At 47.0% G+C, this 9462-nt stretch overlaps 1 protein-coding gene across 1 annotated transcript in view; it reads left to right on the top strand.

Moving 5' to 3' along the window:
* Window positions 1-7622, top strand: part of Lhx4 (LIM homeobox 4) — a 41559-nt gene extending 33937 nt beyond the window's left edge. Inside the window, exons 4-6 of the mRNA XM_008829738.1 lie at window positions 3985-4139; window positions 4455-4626; window positions 6701-7622. Of these exons, the coding sequence (XP_008827960.1) occupies window positions 3985-4139; window positions 4455-4626; window positions 6701-7095 (722 nt within the window). The 3' untranslated portion in view covers window positions 7096-7622. The remainder of the gene's footprint in view (window positions 1-3984; window positions 4140-4454; window positions 4627-6700) is intronic.
* Window positions 7623-9462: the final 1840 nt, after the last annotated feature.

The raw sequence follows: 9462 nt of genomic DNA on the forward strand, positions 1-9462 counted from the left end.
CCTCAAGGCCACAGCCTTCATGCAGGTTGAAGACATGCCTCAGTGTTTCAGACACACCTGGTAACCCAGGCTGGCAGCCTGGAAGCCACTGCCTTTGGTCTGTTGTCATGTTTTTGAAGTAAAGGAACTTTCCAGTGCCTGGACAGGGCTCAGACAGACCACCCCATTTCCCATGCTTCCCTCAGGAAGGCCAATCCTGACTCCCTCTTTTCCTGAAGCCCCGCCCTTGGCGTCTCACTCACAGTTCTGTCTTCAGGGTAGAGGTATCATGCCCTGGAGTCCAACCGGAATGTTAAACCCAGAACTCACAGAACATCAAGGTCCTTAACCTGTGACTAACATTTTTAACAACTCAGATGCTTCTGTGGAAGGCATCCCTATTGACAGGTCTGGGCTTGATGGAGACAAATAATTTCATATATTTCCTTCTAGCTCTTTCCTGGGGTCACACCCTATGTTATCTGAATCAGATTAATACATGGAGAAATTATGGTGGTTTTTTTTTTTTTTTTTTTTTTTTTTTTTTTTGTAAAAAAAAAAAAGTGATTTATATATGTAGAAATTTTTGTTGTTTTTTTTTTTTTTTTTTTTTTTTTTTTGTGTGTGTGTGTGTGTGGTGGGAGCAGGCTGAGGCAATTCCTCAGGGCCTTGTAGTGAGCCAGCTGGGGACGAACAGGAACTTCCTCTCTCTTTGGGAAATCCCAGCTCCAGCCTTTCCAGGTGGACAGAGGACATTGGTCTTCTTCCTCCAGGGCTTCTGCAGACCCCTTCTAAGTCATTTGCCTTGATACACTCGCCCACTTAGGAGTCCACAAGGATGTTACAGAAGAGTGGTGTGACTTGTTAGTCTATCAATGCAGATGGACTCAGAGATACCAAGACATTTTGAAATTCTGATGACCTTTACCAGATAGCCCTAAGACACCATCTCTTCTTAGACCTCTGCTGGGTCTTTGTATCAGAAGCCTCATGTGGACCCTGATTATTCTCAGCCCAGAAACTCCTGGAGCTGTAGATGATTCCAGAGAAGAGAGAAACTGGTGGTAATTCCATTGGGGTGGCAAGAATGACACTGTGGGGCTCATAATCTTGTAGAAGAAGTTTATCCCACAGACCTGCAGGGTGATACAAAGAGGCTTGTCCTGGCATCCAAGACTGGGTGGGCAGCCTATGAATGAACCTCCTTGGCAAGCTGTATAACTGGCAGTCTTAGCTCTGCCATACTAAGCTATTTCCCAGGACTAACTAACTAGGATGATGTTTATGAAACAGGATGCCAAATCAATATGAGGCCCAGGTGGAGCGAGATATAGTCAGGAGGCGAAGTGTGCTGAAGGGTTAAAAACAGCTGAAGGTACTTGTGACATGTTTCCCAGGTGTCCTTGTCAGAAAGGCTGAGGTTCTCTCTCCTGTACAATCTGAGGGACGGTTAACATAGTAGGGGACATTAGTCTGCTGTAGGCAGTTTGGCTGATTTTGACTTTTAATTCCTTCTCACTACTCTAATCCTTCTTCAGGCTCATAATTCCCTTTGAGCTAAACAAAAGGTCTAATACCAGCTATTTGCTTCTTAGTGGGAATGATTTTGTTCATTCATCTCATCTCCTTGGATATTTGCATTTTCAATATAATGATGCTACATTTTATGCTAGGGGCAAGTTTTAGGACACCTCGCATAATTCAAAACAAACATATGTTAAGGCTGATTTTTCTGTGGGAATTAATGCTAAAAGAAGGGGGAATATATTTCTGTAGCCACACCAATCCATAACCCAAGTGTACTTTGCCTTAATGCTACTTTTTATTTTCTTAGCATTATCTCTAGTACCTTGCTGGATGCTCTCTCCTAAATTAACAGGCCAGGGTACCATGGTCTTGCTTGGCCTTCCTCATAGTGTTTTTATCACATTTAACTTCCGCACCAAAGCTATTGATTTTTGGGTACATTTTTCAGCACAAGCACTGCCATCGCTACTTAATGAATACTTGGATGACATTGTTATAGGATATAAAAAAGATTTTAAATTATAATAACAGCGAATGTTAAAATAACAGCATAATAGTTCCCATAATCACATGAAAAAAGTCCTGTGCATATGAGCAGTGGTGCTGCACCAATGAGCCGCGCACCGCGGTGGCAGGGAACTGCCTGTAAGGAAGTAACTTCTAATTCACTAGGCTGATTGTTTGAAACAGATTCTCCATGAATTAAATTTTCCTTTCTCCTTTCCCTTTCCTTCCCTTTTCTTTTCCTCTCTCCCACCCTCCCTCCCTTTTTCCCTCCCTCCCTCTCTTCCTCCCTTCCACTGTTCCTTCCATTCTTTCTTTTCTCCCCCTGGATGAGGGGGTCTTGCTGTGTTGTCCAGGATGGCCTCAAATTCTTAGACCCAAATGATCCTCCTGCCTCAGCCTCCAAAGTAGCTGGGACATTTTTAAAATAGTTTTATTATTTGAAAGTTTATATATGAAGACTACATATTTTAAAAACACACTATTTCATTATTTGACATCATTATTTACACAATTCAGATTTGTATCAAACAGTGTCATCTGTGAACTCTATAAATATGGGCAGAAACGGCTGAGCCCTTACTACAAAATTTAAAGTGAAGCATTTCAGTGCTTTTCCTGAGCAGTGGTCTGCCTAGGAACTCTGGACTCTGGGCCCTGTGAGTCCTGGAATCGAGGGAGGGAGTTGGTTGAGAGCAGTTCTGGGATGACAGTGGCTCTGTTGAGGGTGAAACAGCATCAGGAGGAGGGTGGGGCAAGAAGACAGGACCCTGGGGCCTCCACCCTTCACTTGGGCACAGCTATAGGGAGTGTGCAACTGCTGAATTCCTAGAACACAGAGCCTCATGTGGGGAAGTGGTGTTGCCCCCCAGTTCCAGAGAGATGAGGCTACTCACCCAAGTCCCTCCCTGAGCAGGAAGGTCAAACTGCCAATATCTTTTAGAATGGAGGATTGAATATATGTAAAGCTCATAGCAAACCTCTGCACACAGTAGGTACTTAATAAATGTTGGCCATTATTGTTGTTCCTAAACAAGGATTTTCTAAAATGGAAAGGAAGAAAAGAAGGCTGGGAGGAAGGTAGGACACACATGAGCGCAGAGAACATGGAGGTCCCCTTGGATTTGACCCTTGGCTTCCTCAGGTGTGCAGTGCAGAGCCATGAGCTAGGAGACAGACAGCTGTTTACACCTGACTGTGCACCACCAAACACTCAGACATCACTCTGTGCCCGAGTGTAACAAACCAGCTTTAACAGGAACTTGAGGCTGACTGCTCAAAGACTATTGAAGACATTTGTTGACCAGTATGTTGTCCTGAATATTCCTCTGACTATTCCTCTTGACTATGATCCATAGTATGAAACTCACTTTATATTTCAACTGAATATGTATCTGTGCAGTGAAAGCCTAAACATGTTTCATGAAACAATACATGTTTTATTCTATTTGTCCTATTAGTTTTGATCCATTAAATTGACTCCGGGGGTGACTAGGGAGGTACAGGCTCTCTTCAGTTGGAAGCCCATGTAGACACGGCAGATACAACAAGGCCAATGTAGGGGGCAGAGAAACCAGGTGGGAAAGTGGGTAGGATACCTGGGGCAGTTCAGGAAAGATAACATTTTGACTCCTTCATTTTATAGCCCGGGGAGTGACTTTTTCAAAGTTGCCTAAGCAGAGTATTCACCATGATAGGGAAATGAGGGGAACTGTGTGTTCATTTGTGACAGACCTCTGTGCAGCTAGACTGACCAGAGAGGGAGAAGAGGGAGCTGAGGGGAAAAAGGAAGGTGGGCCTCACTTTCAGTGTAGTGGAAGACTGAGACACCAGAGTCAGCTTCCCTGGGTGGGGAACACTCCCCTATGACGCTGTCCCTTCTTCTCACCGAGGTTGTCTGGGGAAGGAAGGCAGGCAAGGGGAGGCCCAGCTGCTTCAGCTCGGCTGATTTCAGTAAGGTGGTTTTCACTGCAGATGACTCAGAGGCCGGAGCTAAGAGGCCACGGACCACCATCACAGCAAAGCAGTTGGAGACGCTAAAGAATGCCTACAAGAACTCCCCAAAGCCTGCCAGGCATGTGCGGGAGCAGCTCTCCTCTGAGACAGGGCTGGACATGAGGGTGGTACAGGTGAGTTGCCCACACTCCTTTGCCCTTTGGAGGTCCAGGTCTGTGCCCTCCACCTGAGGGAGGCTTGGGAACATGAGTGACATCACTTGGTGAGTGGTGACATTGATTCTATAGGGATATGGGTTCAGGGCCACCACCCTGGAGCATGTGCCAGAGCCAGAGGCAGAGTACTGAGGCTCAGGCTATGGAGACAGTGGGCACCCTGCACTTTGCTCTGGCACACTTACCAAGGCTTTCTGTCATTTCTAGCAACCTGCTTTGGGGGTCCAGGGGCTTTGGCTAGCCCCTGAGTGTGTTCCTTGTGCTTTGTGGCAGGTTTGGTTTCAGAACAGAAGGGCCAAGGAGAAACGTCTGAAGAAGGATGCAGGGCGGCATCGCTGGGGGCAGTTCTATAAGAGCGTCAAGAGGAACCGGGGAGGCAGCAAGCAGGAGAAGGAAAGCTCAGCTGAGGACTGTGGGGTTAGTGACAGTGAGCTGAGCTTCCGAGGTGAGCAGGGCTGGAGGGGCGAGGCCGAGGCCCTAGGCAACTCCCTGGGAAACAGTAATCCCTGCCAGCAGGAGGGGTCTTTCTGAGGACTTCATCCAGGGCACAGGCTTTTTCTTGGACTTGCAGTGAAGCATGGGAAAGGAATTAGTGGCCCTTCTAGAAGGGATGAGGAATAGCAAGCAAGAGAATGATGCTGATATGTGGAGGCCAGGCTCCTGGGGACCTGGCCTGGTCCTGCCCTGGCCAGGAGGCCTCTCCTCCTTTCCTGCTGCCAGAGGTGCCCTCAGCAGCCCACACAGCTGTGTCTCAGTCTCTGCCCCAGCCCTCCTGCACCTCTCCCCTTTGCAGGGACACTGAACTCCTCCCACGGTCCCCTAAAGTAAGCCAAGCCATTCCTCCAATCCTGGTGGCAGGAGGACATGCTCAACAGGCCTTTTCCTGGGAAATCAATAATGTGAGTGCATGATGGGAAACTGGCTGCGTTTCTGAAATCCCTTCCCCCACCACTCACTTCATCCTGTCCCCTGCACACAAGCTTTGCAGCATGCGCTATATTCAAATTTGTGCATCAGCAAAATTGCAAATTACCGCACGAGTGGATCCTCAGGTTGTTTGCAAATAACCATAACTGTTCTCAGTCACTGAGCCCTCAAATGTAGGTCTTCTTTTCAGGGAAGAATCCTGAACTGGGGATCAGAAACCCAGTTTCTGGTGTGGCTCTATCAAAGTCACCCAGTTCTCTTGAGCTTCAGACCCCTCCCCCATATATGGGAATGCCACCTACTTGCCCATCTCACACAATTATCATGGGCATAAATGAACACAACCAGCTGTGGATGTTCTTGGGGAAAGCTAAGCACATCTGTGTACATGAAGATAAATGTTAGGCACAGCTGTCCCCACAGGAGTCTATCACAGGGGATGGCAAGTACCAGGCAAAGGGCCAAGTCATGGCCCTTTTACAGTGGAGCTGAACCTTCATTTTCCTGCTCCCTTTGAAGGGCATGAGCTCCCTCTTTTTTATCTTCATGAGTGGTATGGGGGATACTCAGAAAGGTGGGATGTTGAAGTCTAACCTCAGGTAGCCCTACATAGGAACCGATGTACAGGCTTATGTAGGCGTAGAGAAAGGCGGCACTGGAACAAATTGCCAGCCATGAGCATAATCCCCTAAGAGCTCTGCTGAGCCCAAAGGTCAGTCTTCTTAGAACACAGGGCTTTGGACCCAAGGAGGGCCAAGGAGCCTTGTCCCATCTTTCTGGGCATCTTGGCAGGAATAAGAATGGTTAATCTCATCTGAGCTGCTGACATGCCCAGAGCACACAGGAGTACCAAATCTTGTTTTGTAGCTCATTTCTCTTGGGTGCAGCTGGGTCTCTGGGTAAGACATGTTTGCTCTGGGTAACATAAAATCTTATATTTCTTAAGACTAACCCTGCTCACCCTTATTGGAGAGATAAATTCTTCCATTAAATTCCCATAATGAAATTCTTCAAGAAAAAAGGTCCATTTGCCTTAATCAAGTTATTCTTTGTCCCCAGTGAGTAGATTATTGGATATAGAGAGAAACCCAGTTCTTTGATATTGAACCCCCTTTTCAGGTACACTAAGAATTTACACACAGGTCTAAGAGTGGTCCCCAGCCACCTTTACCATATGGGCCTGTTTGCCAACCAGTCCAACCAAGCACTTTTCTTGGTTTGAATGCTTTTCAGAGCAAATTCTGTCAGCACAGTTTCTGTTTGTGACATAGATAACATGACCACCAAATCTGGGGCAATCACACACCTGAGCCTGGCCAGAGTATCTTAGTACATGATCTACTCTGGACCAGCAAGCTCACCAAACATTTCCTAGTCTCTGGGACCTGGAATTCAGTCTCCACAGGTATTTCTCATTTTCTCCTTGGCCTGGGTTGGTCTCTGGATGGCAGGTTGGTGTCTGACCTGTGCTTGGCAGCAAGGAGGCTGCTACCCATGGGCATCTTTCCTAGTCATTGTATTGCTGGTTGTGAAGATCAGGGACCACTGAAGTCCTGGCAGCTGACAATAAATTTCCATTCTTTTGTCCACAGAGGATCAAATTCTCTCAGAACTTGGCCACACCAATAGGATTTATGGCAACGTGGGGGACGTTACAGGCGGACAGTTAATGAATGGGAACTTCTCCATGGATGGGACAGGACAATCCTATCAGGACTTGAGGGATGGGAGCCCCTATGGAATCCCCCAGTCTCCATCCTCCATATCGTCCCTGCCATCCCACGCTCCCTTGCTCAATGGGCTGGATTACACGGTGGACAGTAATCTGGGCATCATTACGCATGCAGGGCAGGGAGTAAGCCAGACACTGAGAGCCATGGCTGGGGGACCCACCTCTGACATCTCCACAGGAAGCAGTGTAGGCTACCCTGATTTTCCAACTAGTCCAGCCTCTTGGCTCGATGAAATGGATCATCCTCCTTTTTAAGCTTCTCTCCTCCCTACTTTACCTGCCCTCGCTACTTGAGAGAATATCTTCAAGGATCAAAAGAGACTTGCCTCTTAAGGATCAAAAGTACAGCAATGTGAATTTCCATTATTTTCAATGGAACTCCTCCACCATTCCTAGAAGGCTGTGTGACCACACTAGGACACCGCTTTCTTGGGAGGTGGAGGAAGAGCAGCTTCATCTCAGCCACAGCACAGGGGTGGACATCCTAGAGCTCTAGGGATGCTGGCTTGTTGGCTCCCTCCCTTCCCACCATGCTTAGAGGCTTTGGCTGCTCAGTGCTTTGACAGCACAAGGTGACTTTGACAGGCCACCTTGGCCTTTGGGAACTCTACTCCTGCTGGTGCATCTCACTATACTTTCTAAACCACTGCTCCCACCAGAACCAGGATTCCTAAGGTAAAGGCATCATGACCTTGTGATATCTGGACCACTCTGCACCCTAATTTTCAAAATAAAGTCAGTTATTAAAGGCCAGTAAAAACACGGATGGCCACAGTTTGATAATAAAAACACAGCCCCTTCCAGTTTTGTTAGTTGATGTGAAAATATGGCTTCTTTGCTATCTGAATGTTCAAACTAGCCAGTTTGAGTTTTTTGGTTTTTTTTTTTTTTTTTTTTTTTTTTTTTTTTTTGTCTCCCTGTAGCTCCAGTTTTTGGTCTTTTTGAAGCAGGTTCTCCCTGTAGCCCCAGCTGTCCTGGAACTCACTATGTAGACCAGGCTGGCCTTGAACTCACAGAGATCCACCTGCCTCTGCCTCCCAAGAAACCCCATCTATACTGCTGAATACCCTGATGTGAAGAAGTGGCTTCCACAGCAAGTGACTCTAAGACTGGAGCTGAGTAACCCTGGATCTTCACAGACTGCCCAATGAGCCCCCTTGGTGCGCAGAGTGCCTTTTAAAATTTGCTTCTATCCTTTGCTCCCTAAGACAGGATTTGGGCTGCAAAATGATCAAAGCTAAACCACACAGAGACCAGAATGACAATCAGTGAACACCTGTAGACACATTTGGACTCCAAAGGTACAGTCTGTTTAGCCATGCTAGCAGATGCCAGTCTCCCAGCATTCCCTGTCCTTGGGACAGGTCGAAATGAAATTTGGAGCATCTGCTGTGTGTTGAGGGGTGGTTTCAATGAGCTTGTAAGGCCATACACCTCCCTTAAAAACGAAAGCTGCTCTGCTATGCTAGCTGACTCAGCTGGAGGGTAATCTTGGTTGCTTCCAGAACCATGTTTTGTTGTTGTTGTTGTTTCCCTTTTACTTTCATTGGAATAACATAGGGAGCAGCTTTTAAATGGTTCAAAACGTTACAAGTGGTCATTGGTCTGCATCTCTCTGGGTTGCTGGCTGGATTTTGCCACACCCTAGACCCCAGTCTTGCACTCAGAAAGCCACAGCTCTCTGGCCAGTGGTAGTGCAGGGACTCCCTGCTTGCAGGTTTGTGGTAATGCTTTACTAAGTCTGCAGTCAGGACGAGGCCAGCCTGGCCTTCATCTGTCATCCAAAAGAGGCTGCACCTCTGTGGGAGATGCGGCTGTGAGTGGTGTGGCAACTGCCACTGGTGTGCCCCACTTCTGGCCATCAGGCAGCTCTCTATGTGCAAAATGGTTTCTAGCTAGTTGGAAGTTATTCCCGCCCCCTGGGGTAGCTGTGATTTGCTTTCTCTTTTAAACAAGATCCGCAGGGTAGGAAAGGATGAAAAGGTTCTGCTTTTCTTTTACAGGAAGCGATGAGGCCAAAGGCCCAAGGACCCTTCCTTCTGTCAGTTGGTCTTATTTTGAGGACTGCCAAGATTTAGGCACGTGGTAGGGAGATGAAAGGAAGCATACATTTCCTCCCTGGCTGCTGTCTCTTTTGTAAGCCTCTTTCTAAACTAAGTTCAATTAAACTTCTTTTAAAAGATATACTCAGTAAACTCCTAGATCAACAGTTGCCTTCTCACTGATCAATTCTGTGGTAAACCCTTGCTTTGGTGGGTTATAATTGGCCTGATTTTTGCTTTGGGAGCCTCCAAATATAGACCTTCCTCTTGAGATTCCATGTTTATGGACAATGATGTGTTAAGCCTGTTCAGTACTATTGGAATTCTCCAACACTATGAACACTGGAGTAAGGAAAGAGGCAGATGCAAAGCAAGCTCTGTGAAGGAAATGGCAGTCATCTATGTGGAGACCCCCTTCTTAAATATCTCACCCTCAGCAGACTGCCCATCCCACACAGAAGCAAAGCGAGGGCTGGTCAATTTGGCTGAAAAGCTGCCCCAGCTAGGCCTGTCTCAGCTTGACTATTGGGCTTAGTATCTCATGGGTTCATAGTTTTGAACATAATATGGGACAGCAGGT

The sequence above is a fragment of the Nannospalax galili genome, unplaced genomic scaffold, assembly GCF_000622305.1.
Source record: "Nannospalax galili isolate Female #2095 unplaced genomic scaffold, S.galili_v1.0 scaffold294, whole genome shotgun sequence".
In the NCBI taxonomy this organism is placed as follows: domain Eukaryota; kingdom Metazoa; phylum Chordata; class Mammalia; order Rodentia; family Spalacidae; genus Nannospalax; species Nannospalax galili.